This window comes from Phyllostomus discolor, chromosome X (genome assembly GCF_004126475.2).
Source record: "Phyllostomus discolor isolate MPI-MPIP mPhyDis1 chromosome X, mPhyDis1.pri.v3, whole genome shotgun sequence".
Lineage (NCBI taxonomy): Eukaryota > Metazoa > Chordata > Mammalia > Chiroptera > Phyllostomidae > Phyllostomus > Phyllostomus discolor.
This window is the reverse complement of record NC_050198.1, coordinates 32,788,788-32,810,440: the sequence shown is the minus strand read 5'-3', so window position 1 is coordinate 32,810,440 and position 21,653 is coordinate 32,788,788. Positions and strand designations below refer to the sequence as shown.

The 21,653-nt window shown below is 38.2% G+C and overlaps 2 protein-coding genes across 3 annotated transcripts in view; one reads left to right on the top strand and one right to left on the bottom strand.

The window, feature by feature from the left end:
* The window catches only part of CCNB3 (cyclin B3), a 71,127-nt gene extending 64,181 nt beyond the window's left edge, over nt 1-6,946 (bottom strand). For both annotated transcript variants that reach the window (XM_036016425.1, XM_028523219.2), the window contains exon 1: nt 6,876-6,946. The gene's annotated coding sequence lies outside the window, so the exon portion shown is untranslated. The remainder of the gene's footprint in view (nt 1-6,875) is intronic.
* A 5,313-nt stretch (nt 6,947-12,259) lies between these two features.
* On the top strand, nt 12,260-19,684 carry AKAP4 (A-kinase anchoring protein 4). The gene is made up of 5 exons (XM_028523209.2): nt 12,260-12,355; nt 13,367-13,417; nt 13,947-14,048; nt 16,637-18,793; nt 19,368-19,684. Exons 1-5 carry the CDS (start codon nt 12,260-12,262, stop codon nt 19,521-19,523), a joined length of 2,562 nt encoding a protein of 853 aa, XP_028379010.1. The 3' UTR covers nt 19,524-19,684.
* Nucleotides 19,685-21,653: the final 1,969 nt, after the last annotated feature.

Sequence of the window (21,653 nt, the reverse complement as noted above, 5' to 3'; positions counted from 1 at the left end):
ATCCTTTTACCCAGAGATTCTACTTCTAGTAATCTTTCCTACAAAAATACTTATTCCAAAAAATAAGGGTGAAATTTTCCAAAAATTTATAAATAAACCTACAGATTCAAATTCCAAATAAGACAAACCCAAGGAAATGCAAACAAAGGCACATCATAATCAAATTTCTGAAAGCTAAAGACAAAGAAAAATACTTGAAATCAGCAAGACAGAAATGACACATTTCTAATAGGGGCAAAATTTTTTGAATGACAATAAATTTCTCATCAGCAACCATGCAAGCCAGGAAGAGGTGACATTGTATTTTCTAAGTACTAAAAGAAAAAGAGTTGTCATCTCAGAATTCTCTATCCAAGGAAAACATCCTTCAGGAGTAATGGGGAAATCAAGTCATTCTTGGATGCCCACCTTAAAAAATAGAAAGTTCATAAAGACAAATGTAATAGAAGGAATCTTATGAATCTGATGACATCAGGATGAAAGAGCAGTGGAAAGAGCAAAAATATAGGTAGATATAATAGACTTTCATTGTGATGCTGTTCTCTCAATTATATTAGACAATTAGAGCATAAATTATGCTGTAAGCAATGCCTAATGTGCTCATTGTATGTAGAGAAAATGTTTAAAACAATAAATAGATGAAGAATGATAAAGGGAGGAAAGGTTTCTACACATCCCTCAAACTAGTGAAATGTTAACTCCAACAACACACAGTGATAAGTTGTGTATGAAGGGGTATTTGTGTATGAAGTGTATTTCTGGGGTCCCCAAAAAACCCCAGAATTATCTTCTGGGAGGTGGATTCCTTGTAGTATATATAGGCTTCTCCTGCTAGATGAGTGTTCTAGGAGCCCATCTGTAACAGTGTACTAGTGACATTGTTGTGAGTGTCTGAGTTATTCAGTAAATTTTTTTGAAGACCCTTTCATTGTGTTTGCCCATTTCATAATGGGTGATTTACAAGCACACCTGCCCACATTGCACTGAGTGTTCAGCAGTTTTTGACAAAACAAAATGGCATGACTCCTGTGTCTCACCCTCCCTATTCATCTGATCTTGCCCAGAGAGACTTCTTTTTTCATCTGAATCATAGGGATGCCAGAAGGAGAAGACGAAGAGCAAGAAATTGAAAATTTATTTGAACAAGTAATGAAGGAAAACTTCCCCAATCTGGTGAAGGAAATAGACTTTCAGGAAGTCCTGGAAGCTCAAAGAGTCCCAAAGAAGTTGGGTCTAAGGAGAAACACACCAAGACACATCATAATTAAATTACTCAAGATTAAAGATAAGGAGAAAATTTTAAAGGCAGCAGGAAGACAGGAGAGTGCTATCTACAAAGGAGTTCCCATAAGACTAACAGATGATTTCTCAAAAGAAACCTTACAGGCAAGAAAAGGCTAGAAAGAAGTATTCCAAGTCATGAGAAGCAAGGTCCTACAACTTAGATTACTCCATCCAATAAAGCTATCACTTAGAATGGAAAGGCAGATAAAGTGCTTCCCAGATAAGGTGAAGTTAAATGAGTTCATCATCACCAAGCCCTTATTATATGAAATGTTAAAGGGACTTATCTAAGAAAAAGAAGATAAAAATGATGAACATTAAAATTACAACAAACTCACAACTATCAACAACTGAACCTAAAAACAAAAACAAAAACAAGAAAAGTAAGCCAACCACTAGAACAGGAACAGAATCACAGAAATGGAGATTACATGGCAGGTTATCCATGGAGAGGGGGAGAAGGGAGAATGGAGGAAAAAAGTACAGAGAATAAGAAGCATAATTGGTAGGCACAAAATAGACTGGAGGAGGGAGGTTAAGAATAGTATAGGAAATGGAGAAGTCAAAGAACTTATGTGTATGGCCCATGGACATGAACTACGGGGGGAATGCTAGAGGGAGGGGTGCAGGGTGGAGGCGGATAAAGGGGAGGAAAAATGGAGCAAGTGTAATAGCATAATCAATAAAATATACTTTAAAAAAAAGAAAAAAGCCCTCAAAGAGAAACATTTTGCCAATGTGGAAGAGGTGAAATAAAAAATGGCAAAAGCACTAAAAGGTACAAAAATTGAAAAGTTCAAAAACTGTTTTGAGCAGTGGAAAAAACATCTTGATAGGTATATTGCATCAAATGGAAAGTACTTTGAAGGTGACTGAAGTTTAAACATGTAAGAATAATATGCAATTATTTATAAATAAATTCTAGTTGGGTCCCCCGCATACATGCACTAATAAAGTTATACAAAGAGATATACTCAAAGACACTATAGATACCTCAAAATGCAATTGAAAAGAATGTTCAAGAAACTGACTAAAAGGCAGGAAAAAGAAAACATATGGATAAGAAAGAGGGAATAATCAGAAAGCAAAAAGTAAAATGGTGAACTTAAGTCCTAACAGATTAATAGTTACATTAAATGTACATTGTTTTAAGTAGAAGAATTAAAAGATAGAGATTGGCACAGTGGATTTAAAAAACATGATTCAATGATAAGCCATGAACAAGAAACCTACTTCAAATACAATGACATAAGTAGACTAAAAATTAAAGAGTGAGAAGAGATATACCATATATACATTAATTCTGAAAAAGCAGGAATAACTAAATTTATATCAGATAAAGTAAATCTCAGAGCAAAGTCAATTACCAGGGACAGAGAGGGATGTTACTTAATGTTAAAGGGTCAATCCACCAAGACGACACAGCAATCCTAAACATATATACACTAACCAATAGGGCTGGAAAATACACGAAGCAAAATCTGACAGAACTGAAAGGAAAAATAGTCAAATCCACATTCATAGTTGGAAATTTCAACACTTCACCTCAGTAACTGATAGAGCAATTAGATAAAAAATCAACAAGGAGAACTCAACACCGCCATCAACAGAATCGAATCAAAATTTATAAAGCAACTCACCCAATAACAGCAGAATATGCATACCTTTCAAGCTCCCATGGCATATTTACCAAAACAGACTATACCTTCAATCATAAAACAAACCAGTAAATATAAAACAATTGAAATAGTAAATGAGTGTGTCCTCTGACCACATGGAATCAATGACAAAAATAACAGGAATATCCCCAAACACTTGAAAACTGATCAAAGGGGAATTGTTAAGCCAAATAAAAAATGCATTGAAATGAATTAGAATGAAAATACAATATATCAAAATTTATGGGATACAATTAGAGCAGTGCTGAAAGGGAAATTTATAGGACTAACTGCCTACATTAGAAAAGAGGAAAAATCTAAAAGTCAATCTGAGTTTCACCTCAAATCTAGAAAAAGAACAAAATAAATCCAAAGCAAACATAATGTAAGGAATAATCAAGATAAAAGCAAAAATTGATTAAATCAAAAACAGAAATATCAATAGTAAAAATCAATGAAACAGAAAGCTGGTTCTTTGAAAAGATCAATAAAATTGGCAAACCTTTAGCAAGACTGACAAAGAAAAAATGCAAATTAGCAATATCAGAAATGAAACAAAAGATATCATTGCAGACCTTAATGACATCAAAAGGATAACAGTGGAATACTATGAGACTGACACATATAAACTTGACAATTTAGCCCTGGCTGGCGTAGCTCAGTGGATTGAGCGCGGGCTGCAAACCAAAGTGTCGCAGGTTCGATTCCCAGCCAGGGTACATGCCTGGGTTGCAGGCCATGACCCCCACCAACCGCACATTGGTGTTTCTCTCTCTCTCTCTATCTCCCTCCCCTCCATCTCTAAAAAAATAAAATAAATAAAATCTTTAAAAAAAAAAAAAAAAAACTTGACAATTTAATTGAAATGAAAAAATTCCTTAGAAATCAAAAACTAGCACAATACACTCTGTATTTAATACATAATTTGAATAATTCCATTGTTTTAAAGAAATTCAATTTGTAATTTTAAAATTCTTTAAAAGAGAAGTCTCTAGGCCCAGAATATTTCAATGTAGAATTAAACTCAATGTTTAAAAAATGATTAACATCAATTCTATACCATCTCTCTAAGAAAACAGAAGAGGAGGAAACACTTCACAACTTATATGAGAACACTTTTACCATGATACCAAACCATCCAAAGACAGTATGAAAAAAGAAAAGTACAGACCAATATCCCTCATGAAAATAGAACCAAAATAGAAAACAGAATCCCTCAAGCAAGCCATTGCAAGCAGAATTTAGCCATATATAAAAAGTATATTAAATACCATGAACAAGTGAGGTTTATTCTAGGGATGCAAATTTGTTCAAAAAATCATTTCATGTTACCTACCACATTAAAAGGCCAATAATTTGGCCATTGACCATTAACAGGCCAAGGAGTCCACACGCACAAAAAGAAAGCTATTAGAGCTAATAAACAAGCTCAAAGGTTCAGGACACAAGATTAATCAATATACAAAATTCAACCGTATTTCTATACACTTGCAAGAAACAATGTGAAAATAAAATTAAGACAATTCTATTTACAATGACATCAAAAATAATAAAAGACATAGAAAATAAATTTAACAAAAGAGCTGCAAGACTTGTACACTGAAACCCACAAAAATATCATTGAGAGAAATTAAAGACCTAAACAAGTGTAAAGACATCCCATGTTCATTAGTTGTGATACTTAAGATGGCAATTCTCAAATTGATTTACAGAATCAACACAATCGCTATCAAAATCTGTGTCACAAAGAGTTAATATAGTAGGGATGAGAATGCTATCTTTTGAAAATCCTGTTTGCAAGTTTGCCCCTTGGCTAGGATCTGGGAACTTGGATTTGGGACGGGGGAGTTCCACCATCCTAACTCATGAGAGTAGTTCACTGTACCTTAACTGTTTGTGCAAACAATATGATTTATGGTGAACAACGGCTTTCCCCCTGGGACTCTGGAATTTTGGTATGTACTAGGCAGAGGGTGCCTGCAGGACCAGCCCCCTAATAAAAGCTCTTGGCATGGAGTTTCTAATGAGCTGTCCTCATAAACAGCATTTCCATACAAGTCGTCACAACAATTTACTGCAAAAAGCTATACAAGTGAAAGCAGTCACAAAAGAGTACATATTGTATGATTCCATTTATATTAAATGTCCAGAATAGGTAAATCTATAGAGACAGAAAGCAGATTACTGACTGCCTAAAGCTAGAAAGGTATAGAGTTGGGGGAGTTGTGATAGCTAAAGTGTATGAGGTTTCTTTTTTTGGTGATGAAAATGTTCTAAAATTATGGTGATGGCTGCACAACTCCGTGAGTACACTAAAACTCATTTATCAACTTTATATGTGTGAATTAAATGGCATTTGAATTGTTTCAATAAAGCTGTTATAAAATCACAGTGGCTAATAAAATATATTGGTTCTTTAAAAAGTCTGCTGAAGATTGGCAAGGAAAGACTCAGTGGAACCTGTTAAGAAGTTGTTTCAACAAGCCAGGCAATTTGGACCAAAATGGTCCAATGTTCTTGGCCATGGCAAAGCACTTCTATATGGTTCTGAGCACAGCAATTCATTAATAACGATTACCACTAATTTTCTTTCTTTTTAAAAAAATCAGGATATAATTTATATATAACATTATATCAGTTCCAGGTGTACACACTATACACACTAATTTTCAATTATGTAAGTATCCTTAAGCACTTAGTAATATATATGAACCTAATGCTTCCCTGGAAGGGTAAATGATAATGAGTAAAATACAGTCATTATGTATTTGGAAAGATAAAGTTCATAGTGAACTACCAATACACAAAAGAACATGATAAGTGCCAAAGCAAGGTTAAAATACAACTGCTAAGGATTTCAGAGAACACATGTTGTTCAGCACACCATTATTGCCAACACAATCACTGTTGTCCTATTCAGCCCAGCATCACCAAGAGTGATTATTGAGTGTCTAAGCACATGAGCCACTGTTCAAGTCTATAGAGTTAGACAAACACTTCTTCCTTTTAACCTAATACATATTTATGATGGGGCTATTAAGGAAATATTATATATTATAAATATATTATCTAGATTATAAATGAATATATTAAATATTAGGTCAATAAATATACATAAAATGCAGTTTTTAGGATGGAAAAGTTATTCTATAGGGAGTATTCATTCATGCAAGAGTTATTCTATAGGGGGATTCAACATTTCCCTTTTAATTTGAGGAATGCCTTAGCAAAATGGGTTTTTGTACAGAGTGATCACGTACTGTGTAGACATACGTTTTCCAAGCAGCTGAGACCTCCTAGTGGCCACATGAACTTATTACCATCTAGCTTTGAGAGCGACGCACAGAAAGGCTAAGCCTGACATCCCTGCGGGGTGACTACCTGACAAAGCTGAAGACTTAGGACCGTCTTCATTCTACTTAAATGTCCCTGAAACCAGGGGGACCCTCAAGGGTGTGTATTGGGGACAGGATGCCTATAAGTGCTATGAGGGAATCTGAAGAGGTTCATGCTTCCATATTCCCCTCCTCTCCTCCGTAGCCTTTGTTTAAAACATTCACGCACAAATAAAGATACTCTCTGGAGGAGAGGAGAAAAACTGTCATCAGTTAATACTATATTTAAATACTTTTCCATCAGATGTTCGAGACAAGTTTGCTGGTTTGACAAGAAAAAAATTCCGATTAACAGCCTAGTTTCCTCAACCACATCTCCAGCTCTGACATAAAATGTATTTATACATGTAAGGCAAAAGTACCCATAACAAGCCATAAATTGATTGGAACTAAAGCTACGCATGGGAAAAGGGCTTCTCGCCAGTCAGAAACAGAAACAAGACAAGACAAGACAAAACAAAACAAAACAAAACAAAACAAAACAAAACAGAACAGAACAAAACAAAACAGATGAGGGGCAGCGGGAGAGAGGACTAACCGCCTCAGAATTACCACCTCAGACCAACCGCCACATGACCAACGGTTTCAGACCAACCGCCGCACACTAACTGCCTACAGAAAAACGTTCTCAGTGGCGGTGCGCCGACTCTACCATTCTGACCAGCAGGGGGAGATAACCGATCAACACTTTTCCGTCAGGCTTGAAACCACCAGATGGGGCCAAATGATCAGACTAGGTACCCTTTACTTTTGTTTTCCCTAGGAATTTCTCTATTACATCTTTGGACTCTAAAAGAAAGAAAAGGAGTGCTAATTTTTTAGCACGGAAACATACACCCCCCTCCAAGACGATGGAAGTGGCTCATGCCGGAAGTAGCCGAACCACCAATCAAATGGCCTCTCTGGGCTCCAACATGCCATTAATAAAATCTGGATTAAAATAATACATATATCATAAGGCTGTGTGAGAATTAAATGAGATAATGCATGCAAAACACACCAGGCAAATTTCCAGACATGCAGAATTAGAAACTCTGGGATGGGGCCCAACTATTTTTAAATAAGCCCTCCAGGTGATTCTGAGGCACATCTAAATTGTGAAAATTTTTGCTTTATGAAGAAGCTGCTCATTCAAATAGCTAATCAAGGTTTTTTGGTCATTATTTCAGAACCAATGACTCCATGGCTTCTGAATTATGTTTCCTGCCTGAATTTTCAAAACCGTCATCTGTTCCTTGAGCCTAACTCCATGGCAAATACAAAGAAAAAGAGACAGAGAACCTGCTCTTGAGGCTTTGGTGTAGGTGATCCAAGAATAGGAAAAGTTTATTAAACCTAATTGTCACAGTATCATTGCATAAACTAAATTAGGTAGGCTAAATCTGAAGCTGAAAGATGCTTAGTGGGACTAACAGGCAGGCATTAATTTCATGAAGGCTGATAATTCAGTTCATTTAAATTTCACTTTCCATTATTCATAATAATTACATTACAAGTGCAGGTTCCATATCTATTATCTTAATAGCTCTTTCAAACCAAATACAAAATGAATGCACATTTAAAGTGAGATTTGTATGATTAGTCACAAGTTTTTATGGAAAAAAAGATGTTTATATAGAATAAACAAGGTTAGAAAATGGATGATGGTGGTTGGGAAAAAAAGCAGGTGACCAAAGCTTCTGTGTTTATCATCTCTATATTTGGCTCTTAAAGAGTAACCTAAGTGTATACTACTTCACACATATTCACATATTAATGGAGCATGTTCTTTCTTTTTTTGACTCTTTGAACATCCTTTCTTCCCTATCTGTCCCTACCGCTAGTCAGTACAGGACACTCTGGGAGTCTCAGTAGCTTAAGAGAAAGAAGAAGCAGTGAATATACTGTAACATATGACTGAGCCTCCTTATATTTTCATTACTGGTTTCTCATCCAAATGCTGCTCTTGTTTGCTCCTGGTTAGCCTCCAGCATGACAGGACTGGGGTGCCATGGAATAGGGCTCTAATCATCCATAATAGTTCTCTCTTTGTCATTTAGGGGATTTGATAAGACATGTTCAAGGCCCAGATCACAGTTTTTCCCTTCTGGACTGAAAGACATAGAGGGTTTTTTGTTTGTTTGTTTGTTTGCTTGCTTGCTTGCTTGCTTGTTTTAATCTTAAGGATATACATTCTTATGCTTGAAAAATAAATAAACATTTTCTTTCTTTGCTTCTAACTCCATAGACATGAGCCAGACACAGGAGCTCCAACTTAAACATCAAAATTTCCCCTTAACAAAACAATGGTAAAGAAAAAAAAAACAAGTCCAGTACTGAGGATTTTCGCCTATCACTGTTGACAAAGACTCCTTCCTTGACCAAAACTAAAAACTATATGTATTTAAGCTATACAACATAATGATTTCATAGAGTCAGGCTTCTTGGAACCTTCTTCTCAGCTAGGCCTCAACTTCAGCCTATAAAAACTTCAAATTTCAGGACAAAGATTTTTACCTCCCTACATTAAGAGACTTGAACAAATACTAGCATAGTTTCTATGAGGTCAAGGCACGCCCTTAGAATGATGACCCCAGCCTCCTTAACATACCTGCCTCAGAAAGTTCAACATTGCCAAAAGAATTTCCTGTCTGTTTCAACCAAAACCTGTCTATAGACCCTTGCCTCACCTCTCTTTTCTTAGAGAATTCAAAAAACTTGTGATTATAAATCCTTTCTCTGTCCCTTTGAGATGTATCTTCCACAACCCAGAAATATCTGTTTCAAGGACCTGGGAGCCACCCCTTTGAAATGTAATCATCAAGAAAGACAGAGCCTCTGTTTTCCAACCTCTATGGAAGGGTAGGATTCTAACTTTGATAAGTACCAGTTAGCAAACAGAGAGGTCCTGATTACATTGATCAACCTCCCTCTGCTCCCCAAATTTCCCTCAATACTTTTCCTTTAGCACACCCCAGCATTTAAAAAGCTCCTGCTTTTTGTTTCAGTAGAGTTGAGCTCTAGTTATCTAAAGTTTCTCTCCTACTGCAATAGCCTGAATAAAATCTATCTTGCCACCTTTAAAAAATGTCCAGTTCTGTTTCTCTTTGATGCCATGAATTATAAAGATAAGAAGTCTACAACAAGGTTAAGATGTGCAGTCTCAGGGGCAACAGGGAAAAGGTCAAGTGAAGGTAGACCAAGAATATGAAACTGCATTATTTTGGGGATGGGTCATTGCAACTGATTTTTTAAAAATTCAGATGCATTTATTTTCATGTATGAGGTTAAAGTAGATACATGTGAAGAAGAGACAAGGAGAAAACAAAATAAGACTTGGGCACACTGAGATTTATCTGGTTGTGGGCTAGTGTGTCCAAACCAGGGCTAAACTAAAGGCATATCAAAATATAATGAATAATCTTCTAAAGAATAGTGTAGCCAAAAATCCAGTACTGGCTATAATGGAGAAGAATAAAGAGGGGCTCAAGTCCATTTATGGCTTGAGGAGTCTCTGAAAGTCTGACCCTGTCCCAAGAGGATTAGCTTTTATTCTGGGCTAATAATGTTTCATGATGAAAATTAGAGCTTTTTGAACCAGTTAGGCACCCATAATCTTAAGAACACCCAACTTTGGGCTGTCATTGTCCTCTATAAAAATAAACAGCAATGTTGTGAAGTAGAAGTTCTAGTACCAGCTGGTGGTCAAGACTTTAGGAGAGTATGGGGAGTTGAGGAAAGAAGAAATATCTTATGTCAGACTGGAAGGGTCATCATAGCATCCAAATTCACAAGAAAAAATTATTTCAAGGTCTTATGAAATAACCTATTGTAATATTACAAAGGTAGGGGCATCTTTTGACTTCTTTTTGACTAGCTAAGGAGGTGTCTTAATGGTGAGGTAAAACCACAGAAGCTGTTAAGTCAGCCTCCAACTTTCCATTTTCACACTTTCATTCAGGATACTCGGAAGGGACTTTAACTACATTTCTCTATTTCTAATGCTGAACTTCTAGTGGGAAAACCAAAGAAAAATAAGATAAGATGTAAAAATTAATAGTTTTGTGAAAAATACAGACCAAACTGATAACTAATATGATTAAATTGTTCTGGAAATCTAGCAAAAAGAGGAAAGAATGAAGGATTCAAGGTGTTGTGAACTGGAGAAAATGTGAAAGAATTATATGTACTCTCCTACAGAGAACACAAGAAGATTGTTATACAGCAGACAACCTGAGGTGGTTTTGATATGAAGGGGTATTGAGTTTGCCAACCTGCTACACTTTTGCTGTGGTTGCTATGGTTTCAGGCATTGTGACCCAACAAACTCTTGTGTCATACCACAGGGTCATAGGCAGCAGGAAAGGCCTTGGCCCTTCAGTCTTGTCCAACTGCTGACGAGGGTAGCAGCCAGCTGCAGGTGCCCAAGAACTTGGCACTGCCCATATCCATCTAAAGGGGCACATCTCCCTTCTCGGTGGCACATTTTCAGACAAAAGAAGAAAATAACTTCATTATCAAGGTAATGAGTTTATAAATTTTATTTTTTTTATTGTTTTTTAGAATCTGGTCATGAGGGAACCTCTATGCCTCGCTCTTTTTCTTTCTAGGCTAGTGATCTCTAGCTCTGGAAAAAGAGAAACTCCCTCTTTTGAGGGTATGGGAAGCCTTTTCCTAAATCTTTGGGAAAGCCCCAAAGGTCTTGGGGGGTGATAAAGGGTAGGGATGTAGTATTATCATGTGAACAATAGCTGAATATAGAAGAGGGAGGAAGAAGAAGGAATAGGAAGAAGAATGAAGGAGAGAGAGGGAAGAGAAACAAAGGGATAGAAAGGGAGGGGAGCAGAGAAAAGGGAAATGGGAAAAGAGGAAGAGGAAGAGACAGAGGAGGAAAGGAGAGAGGGGAGAAGAGAGAGTGAGGGAGAGAGGGAGGGAAAATGGAGGGAGGGAAGGGGAGGAAGGGAGGGAAAAGAAAGAGGAAGAAAAGGGAGCTAGAGGTCTAAATTGTGAAGGAAGTTGGAGGAAAGGAATTCAACAGCTCTGTAATATTTGGCAAAATGTTTCTCTTGTTAATTAACAAATCCAAGTACCAAGTACCAAAACAATTCTACTGAACTCATAACTATCTTTCTGAACATGGATCTGAGGTCTTACACAACAAAAATCAGCTGGGGCTTTTGCCAATTTCTTTATATTTTTACTTCTGGTCTGGGGTGGAAGGTGGCATGGGGGCTGAAGAAAGTTGGCAGAGATGATTATTCTTTCAAAAATAAAATTAAACATGGTTCCATGGGATCAGGGTCTGGTCTTTCCTCACACATTTGCTTTTTGGTTATATTTATAGCTATTAGACTGAGTTTTCCCAGCATTCAGAAACTTGTTCTATATGTTGAATCTTATGTGTTGTTTTAATTTAAAAGGTTACTTATTCACTCTACTGTATTGACCTTAGTCTTTTCCAGTGGCTCTATGTGGTAAGTGTTACAGCTATTTACCTCATTTTGCTCCCTTAAGATAAGAAAGACTCTGGCTGAACTGGGGTTAACTAAAATTCAATTAAAGGGGATGAGGTGAGTTTGAATCTTTGAAGGTACTCAAGAGTGGAGACAGGTGAGATTTAGTGGAGTTTGGTAGAAATAAATCTCTAAAGATAATCCCCACATTCTCTATACCTCCTTTTAAATTTACTTCCCAAGGAATTATGCTAAAATTACCCTGATGACTTCAGAAAATCTTTTCCCTACTACTCACCCCACCAGTTCCTAGCCTAAACCAATGTGAAACACACAGATGAGTTTCAGGGCCCTCTTATCTAAACCAAGCAAGTTTCTAAAAACCATATAGAAGGTTTTTAGAACCTTTTATTGCACATATATACAACCTTTAGCACATCCATAACCTTTTAGCACATATATAACCATATACTTTTCTTTGTCTTTCCAGATGTCTGATAATATTGACTGGTTACACAGCCCCAGGGGTGTGTGCAAGGTTGATATCTATAGCCCAAAAGAACGGCAGGAACAAGAACGGAAAGTGGTAAGATACAAAATTACTCCTACCAAGGTGTGGAAAAGATTGCTTTATGAATACAGATATCCTGCAACCCAGGGTAGACTAATGGGGAGTGACAGTATCATTTCTCCAAGATGCCAAGTTCAGTAAAGTCTGTGGGGTAACCAGTGTGCTTATACATCACAGAGGGACAAATCAAGGGAGGGGCAGAATGAAGAGTGGTAAAAGAGATAGGGAGGGAGGACTGAGGGGAGCCTCTGGGGAGGGAGGAGTGGTGGTTGCCTAGTTACCAGCCTCTATTACCTAACCTCTTAAGTCATAATAATGTCACCTAGCTACCAGTAAGTTGCACTAAAGTTGGACTCCTCCAAGAGAACAAAATATCTTATGCTCTGTTTTTATCATGCTCACATTTTTATCATGTTTAAGTACCTTTCATACTAGTATTTATTTAATATGTGCTTCTGCAATGTTTTAAAAAACTGACATTTAAAAATTACCAACACCCTAAGCAATATTATCCACAATATCACAGGTTTGATGTTTTAGTGTGTATTTTTCCTATTAAACAATCAATAAAAATACACCTATTAAATAGAAATGTTTATCCATGTACCACCTAAAGTTTTCTATGACATCAATAGTAAAAATGCCACATTTGGGGAACACTGTGGTTATTGAAACTACTCTAACTGGGAGCCAGGGAATTGAGTTCTAATACAAGTTTCACCTTTTAGTTTGTGTCAGTTGGGAAAACCACCTTTCTTCTGACTTTTCTCAATAAATGTGGGTATTGTATTTTGGGCATCTCTGACAGGTAGGTAGTCTTATCGAGGAAATACAGTAATGATAAGATTCTCTCAGGCAAATAACATTTATTGAGTACTTACTATGTACAGTCTGCTAAAAGCTTTATATGCACTATCTCCATCAATTCTCACAAGAACCCAATACGGTAGGTGCTTTATCATCTCAGAGAAACTGCAGTTTTTTTCTCTAGAATTTTCCTAAATGTATTATCCTAATTTGATGCAGATATGTTTTGTCGATGTGTCCACCCTGAATACGGAAGATAAAGGTTCCAAGGTGAGTATTTTCTCAGAGTTGGAATGAGTGAGAAACTTCTGAAAAGGTTATTAGTGACATCATAATAAAAGAGAAAGGGTGTGGCAGAGGGTAGAAAGATGGAGGAGATTCGAATGAGCAGTGGTCATTTTTGAGAAGCCAAAATCTCTTGCTGAGAATTTACTGACACTCTTGATACCAAATCTCATTTTAGAAGGCACTTAAATTGCTGGCAGGGCTGAAAGAATTAAAGCATGGAAGGTAGAATGTCAGAACAGTGAAAAAAAAAACTGTGCCAAAGTTCAATGATTAATGAAATATGATTCTTGAGACTCATGGCTTTGTGAATACCTCTAGGAAGGGTAGTAATTTGTGGAGAGAAAAGTCATTCTTCAAAGATTAGCTAGCATTACAAGCTTATTTCTCCTTTGAAAGGAAAAGTGATAAGAGTTATGACATTCATGTTTTTAAGAGGGAGCAGTGGAGAGGGCAGCTTGGTGAAGTCTCAAAAAGCAACTATTCATAAGAATCTGACCCCTTAATTCCATAGGATGCTGGTGGTTCCAGTTCAGGACGTGACTTAGCCCTGGAGCATTTAGAAGAAACAGAAATTATTGTAATCAAGGATACTGAGAAGCAAAACCAGTCTAAGGTACACTTAGCCTCTGAGTCTGCTCCTTCTAATTTCCAGAGCCCAGTTTTGAATCTGAGGACTCTGGTTCAGAAATAGTAAGAAAATTGTTGACAAACAGGCCCCTAAACCTGACTACTATGACATTCTAGAGAATGCAGGCCTAAACTCACAGGTAAGTTTCATGCCCAGGTATATAACAATGGCCCTAATCACAGAGACTCAGAATGCCCTTTCCTGATTATAGGTACCTACTCCAAACATAATCTTGCTATCCTTATACTAACAAAGATATCGGCTTATAAGCAAGATCTCTTATAGTGTTTTGGGTTGTTTTTTTGTTTTGTTTTGTTTTGTTTTTTTGCCTTGTAATGGACTTGTGCGCCCCTCATTGCCCAGTGTCCAAAAAGAAAAGAATAAGGATATATGGAGCAGAGAGAATCCACAATGACCAAGAACTATAGTTGCCTGGTCCCCAACCTTATTATCTAAGAGATTACATAGACTGTTAGGTAGCATAAAATTAGAAGCAATTAGATTTGCATATTACTGTCACATGCAAGTCCTTTTGTTTTTGTGTAACTATTCTAAATTATATCTGTTAGGCTCCTGGTTTGGGTGGGCATTAGAGCCCATGACAAGTAACCTTCACTGCCCTAAAAACCTAGAATGGCTGATATTAAAACAGGATATTTGGTTTTAGCTCAAAGAAGTCAAATATTTTCTATTCTGTGTCCCTATGCTCATGTTAAAACCAGAAACAACATTTCTGGCCCCAGACACACTTGAAGTGATGAGAGTGGCTCTTAAGAAAAAACAGTTAAAAATTATTCCTCAAAGAGTTTTGGGTTCCACTGAGGGGGGGGGACTCCATTTTGAAGTCTTAAGAAGGGAGTAAATTATACTTGATGTTTATTTTTAAAAGCACAGCACATATTTCCCACACACGATACAGATTTCCCTGATTGTAACCTAAGCCCATTTGCAAAATGTTGAACTTATCATAACCTCAAATGCCTGGGAATTCAGTGAAAAGAAAGGAGATGAAACAATGGGGGGCAAAGAGGGCAATGGTATGTAGCACTGAGTAGAAGATGTATGCAATACATATACACATAACTAGACATGCATGTACACATATACATGTAATGTGTATACAAATATAATAGATGTATACATGTATATCTCAAGATATATACATGTATATATGAGATATGCATGCATGTATCCATATTTGTATATATATTTGTGTGTATATATACAAAAATATACATGCATGCATATGTGTGTATGTGTGTACATCTACATGTATACAAATATATATGTATACATATATGTATACATATATATTTGTAAACAATGACTATTCATAAACAATGACTTACATATACAAAGGTATAGATTCAGCTGCATTGATATGCCTACATAAACATCCATATTCACATCCATGCACACTATACATAAACGTACACACACAAGCCTTGATCAAAACACAGTGACCATACAGATTCAGATACAAGCATATACTCTTATACAAGATGGGACAAAAATAGGTTTACAGTTATGAGTACACAAAACAGTTTATTCTTGAATTATTACTTATTATTTTATTACTTTCGATACAAAAAACTGTAAACCTACTTTTGTCCAACCCTGTAAATATACCTCATGTTGATACACATACATACGAACTTAAACAAAGTGACACATATTCACTAACACACATTTGAATGCATTAATACACACATTGACACAAATACAGTGACATCCCCATTCATGTATTCACACACAAACTCAAATATGCAGGATGTGTGCAACACTGACACACATTCTCAATTATTGACATAGCATATAATATAACATAAATTGATACCCAATTTATTGACATGCACAGTCATTATACAATCATCTATTAATACACATATTCATATTTTAACATACACATTTATTAATGTATTATATACTATACATTAACATATTATATCTTACACATTAATATATTAATGAGTATGTATGTTAACCTGTGAATTTATGCTTTAACAAATAACTATATTTATAGCTCCATGATACATTCTATTGGTTTTGTACTATAAACAAATACAAAAATCATTCAAATTGACAGTTTTCATTTATATTTTCAGAGGCACACTGACATACACACTATCATGCACATATTGGCCCATATAGTAGACATATAGAATAAGTATTGATGTCAATGTGTTATTACACATGCTTACACATAGTCAGCCATACATGTACACTGACATATGCATATGCACACACACCAGCAACACAGACTGACACATTCTCACATCTACTGAGATGTTCACACTTATGAATTGCTATACAGTTATTCATACACATACATAAGAGACACATTGACACATTTTTTTACACATATTGAGATAAGCACATGTGCTCAGGTGAAATTGACAAGCTACCACTGGTGCTCAAATGTCTGTTAATGGATATAATTATGTATTAAGTTTCCATGCAAATTCTAAAGTCCAAATCCCTAATACATGCAGTTTAGAAAAATATATCTTCTAAATAAAATAAGAGGAGGAAAGTAGCCTCCCCAAACTCTTAGGTGTTCTTCTTTTTTTTAGATGGAGGGATCTGTATGCCTTTTTAAACAAGCTCCCTCTAATCCTATAAGTGTTCCAAATTGGCTTCTAAATGATCTCCAGAAGTATGCCTTGGGTTTCCAGCATGCACTAAGCCCCTCAGCCTCTACTTGTAAACGTAAAGTAGGAGAGGCAGAAGATGAACATCACAAAGCACCCTCTGCAAACTGCTATAGCGTCTATGCTGATCAACTGAACATCGATTATATGGCCAACAGACCTCAAAGCCTACATCTAGAAATGACTGCAGCCAATAATACCAACAATAACCAGAGTCCTTCCACCTCTTCAACAAAATCTTCTAGCACTCATAGGGCAGTAATCTCTCCCGAGGGAGAATGTTCCATGGATGACCTTTCCTTCTATGTCAACCGACTATCTAACCTGGTAATCCAGATGGCCCATAAGGAAATCAAGGATAAATTGGAAAATGGAGGCAAATGTTATCATTATTCAATCTATCCACCCTCTGGGGACAAAGGGAAAAACTGCCCCCGAAGTGCTGTGAGCAAGATCGCTTCTGAAATGGTCCACGATGCTGTGGAAATGACCTCTGCAGAAATCCGGGGCACTGGGGAAGAGGGCAAGGAAGGTGGCCGAAAAACGTTTATGTATAGTGAATTATCCAACAAGAGCAAGGGAGGAGACAAACAGATGTGCCAAAGAGAAAGCAAAGAATTCACAGACACTCTCAGTAAAGGGCTCATGGTTTATGCAAATCAAGTGGCATCTGACATGATGGTTTCTGTTATGAGGAGCTTAAAAGTGCAAACTTCTGGGAAACCAGTTCCTGCCTGTGTGGTCCTGAAGAGGGTGTTGTTAAAACACACCAAGGAAATTGTGTCCGATTTGATTGACTCATGCTTGAAGAACCTGCATAGTGTCACTGGGGTCCTGATGACTGACTCTGACTTTGTCTCAGCTGTCAAGAGGAATCTGTTCAACCATGGAAAACAAAATGCTACAGATATATTGGAGGCCATGCTGAAGCGCCTGGTTTGTGCTATGCTTGGAGAGAAGGAGACTAAATCACAGAGTCTGTTGTATGCATCTTTGAAAGCTGGGTCCCATGATCTCAAATGCAAGAACCAAAGTAAAAATCAAAGTCTTGAATTCTCTACCATGAAAGCTGAGATGAAGGGGAAGGACAAATGCAAAATAAAGCCAGATGAATACAAGTCATTGATTAGTGCTGAAAGAGTTGGTGAACACATCCTCAAGGAGAGTCTGGCCATGTGGAACCAAACACAAGGAAACCAAGGCAAGATTGCTGGCAAAGCATGCACCAATATGGAAGAAAAAAGAGAAAATATCAGCGCTTCCACATATTTGCTGGCAAAAGACTTGATTGTCTCTGCCCTTATGCTGATTCAGTACCACCTGACCCAGCAGGCCAAGGGCAAAGATACACTTGAAGAAGACTGTCCTGGTTCTACCATGGGCTATATGACTCAGAGTGCCCAATATGAAAAGAACGTGGGAGGCCAAACTGCCAAGGCACTTTCAATGAAACATCTAGAGTCTCGTGTAGCTCCTGGGTCATCTGCCTGTGTAAAAGAATCTCAACAGGCAGACTGCCAAAAGTCAGATATGTCAAACATCGTTCTATCACTGATTCAAAAACTGCTCAATGAGAGCACCTGCAACAGGGACAGTCAGAGCACCTTCAACATTGACGAACAATCTGAAGTTGAGAGTAAGCCTTCTGAGTTCAGTTCAAACAAAGCAACTTTCATGTCTGAGAGAGTGGAAGAACAATTCCAGGACAATTCAGAACTTGACTTTGTCAGTGGGACAAAGCAAATGAACCGACAGTTCATTGATCAACTGGTAGAATCTGTGATGAAGCTGTGCCTTATCATGGCTAAGTATAGCAACAACAGGGAAGCCCTTGCCGAGTTGGAAGAACAAGCAGCCTTGGCAAACAACCCCAGTTACCAGGTTGGCGGTCCCAGATGTAATCATGATGGTGCAATGTCACATCAAGCATTTCCTGGGCCAGAAGTCATTGTCAATAATCAGTGCTCAACAAGTAGTTTGCAGAAGCAGCTCCAGGCTGTCCTGCAGTGGATCGCAGCCTCCCAATTTAATGTGCCAATGCTCTATTTCATGGGAGATGATGATGGACAACTGGAGAAGGTAAGCAATGACAAAGCACAAGAAGGGAGATAGAATGGGCAGGGAGAAAAAATTGTACTTAGAGCTCAAGAATAGTCCAAACTACTTTCACTTCATAAAAAGACACAAAAATGATGAACTATTAGTTGAGGCTGTGGGACCTCGAGGTCTGTACATTTAAGCCAAGAGGAGGAGAGTAAGATCAGCTTTGTTTTATCAGTATCCTTTAAACAAACTATCTGGTAAAATACATTTTAGGGAGGTGGAAGAATGGTAACCCCTAACCTTGACCTAGTAATCAGCACAGACTAACTGAAGGACCCAGCCCTTTGTGAGAAGTATTTAGTAAACACAACTGATTCCAGAATTTGGTTTTGATGCTCAAAAGGGAAGTATAATTTTCATTTTGATCTATGACATTAGAGGAAGGTAAAGGAAAAAAGAAAGGAAAGCCAGTCCTGTATCTGTGGCAGCTTATACTCTAATCTTAGAATCATGGGTGGAAAGGTGGGTTAAAGAGGTAGTTCACTTTATCCATCTGGGTCCCTTCTCCAAAAGTTTCATGTGATTCAAACTATCTCTGCTGTCTCCACAGCTTCCACAAGTATCAGCTAAGGCAGCAGAGAAGGGGTACAGTGTTGGAGATCTCCTTCAAGAAGTCATGAAGTTTGCCAAGGAACGACAACTGGATGAAGCCGTGGGCAATATGACTAGAAAACAACTGCTGGACTGGCTGCTCACTAACCTGTGAACTAACAATGCCTTAAACACCTCTGTAGTTACCCCTCCCTGCCCCACAGCAGCATTCCATGCCATCTGGGCACCCCTTCATTAGGCAAGTTGAACAACATGCTACACGATTGTATTTCCCAATACATCTGAGCAGTTGGACTGTGCAAGTATAAGGTGTTAAATAAGCTAGGCAACAACATGAATAAAAAAATTAAAAATGTGTCATTGTTTCCTTAACAAAATATATCTGAGGCAAAAGAGAGGAGAGGGTTTAACTCCAAGGACTGGTGATATAGTGTTGGACTTGGGTCCAGATCTGACCCTGAGTTATTTTGTGAGCACTCAAGACATAAAGGTATAACTCATGTCCAAATCTCTAAGGAATATTGTTACAGGGTGCAGCCAAGAGGGGGGGCCCCAAATAGGCATTTGAAATGGGGTCCAGAACTTAAGGTGTCCAGGAGATTTTGGGATGTCTCCATCCCCCTCCCCGCCCAGGGTGTGGGTTGGGGGAAGGGACAAATGGAGCAGGGCCATTGAGAGCTGTTTAGCATAGCAACAGCCTTGCAGCTAAGCTCTGGCGTGGTCATTTGGCATATCTGTAACCTTTGACTGGTTGCATAGATATGTTAAGTAGCTGTGATCAGCTCTAAGCCAGGGGAATGGAAGTAACTTCCCCACCCAGATGTAGCTGGTGGGGGGGGGGGCAGGTCCCCTGAGTTACAGCGCCTGCGTGGGAGCTCAGAGAGGATTGGCTCCAGGACATGGGGCCACGCCTGCCCAAACTCATGATGGCAGCCCAGTAAAGCTGGAAGGACACGAGTTCTGGCATGTGAAGCCGAGTGTGGGAGGAGAGAACCATGCTGCTTTAGGAAGGAGAGCCATGCACAGCCCTGAGGGGAGAACCACACGGACTTGACAGAGTGGAGACTCCTGTAGCCCTGAGGGAGAGAACCACGCGTCTTTAGCAGAGTGGGGACTCCCATGGCCCTGGGAGAGAGGACCACGTGCCTTTGCCAGAGTGGGGACCCCCCACCCCCACAGCTTTAGAAGGGGGAACCATCACCTGGTTTTAGCAGAGATCCCGGCGACTCAGCTGAGCGTGCCGGGAACCCAGGGAGCTCTCCCAGTAGAGATGGAGGACTAACTGGGAAGAACCAGAGGACTGGCTGAGCCATGGACTTCTATTTCCTTTCCTGAGATACGGTACTCTGGACTGGGCAAAGGGGGAAGGAAGGAAGGACTGTGTCTGTTTGTGGGTGTTTTAAGAGACTTTGGGATTTTGGTAAAGACATTAGGTCACTACTTTAAGTTAGTATAGCATTAAATAAACATTTCCTTTCCTTTTCATGAATCTCTGGCATTGAGAGACGTCTTTCCTAGGGCAGCGGACATAACGGACCCGGGGCCTTCTTTCAATAATAGTATATCATCCCAGGCCCCCCTTGCTGTGTTCTGTAACAATATGGTTTGTCCAAATAATCTGCATTACAATGTAGAGGTTTGCCAGCTGTGGACTCCTTGTTTCTGACACATACCTATATAACTTCATAATCTTCCCTCTAATCCCAAGGATACAGTTTTCTTGGTCTTTATTAGGAGTTTGCAAATGGGCTAGCTTAGACAAAAAACAGACTGATGTAAGTATATCACTCATGGACATTGTGACACTACCCCCACCTTGCCACACACATACTCCATATTTACTGCACATGGCTATTTAGTACTTACTATTTAGCCATGACTACTTAGTATTTACTATCCTGAACTACAGTGGGAACTTATCCTCCCCCATGTGTGAATAAAGCTTCCTTATAAGTCATTTCCTTTAACTGATAAGATTTCCTTGTCTTCTGTCAGTCTGAGAAGAAAATTTTCTGAGAATAAACTACAGAATGGTAAATTCCTTATAGCCATGGTATGCGAATTCCATTGTGTCCTTAGAGGCTAGCACTAAGTTCCTAGACTTGTATGCTTGTCAGAAGTCAATTACAATGCTAGAATTCATTGCAGATCAGATCAAGACAGTGGTTTCAACTCTGTGGTCTTCTGTTAGCTAGTTTGCTATGACATACTATAGGGTAAATGGAGGCAGTCTGGCTTCCTCCCTCACCCAGGTGTCTGGGTAACTAACAAGAACAGTGTTCCC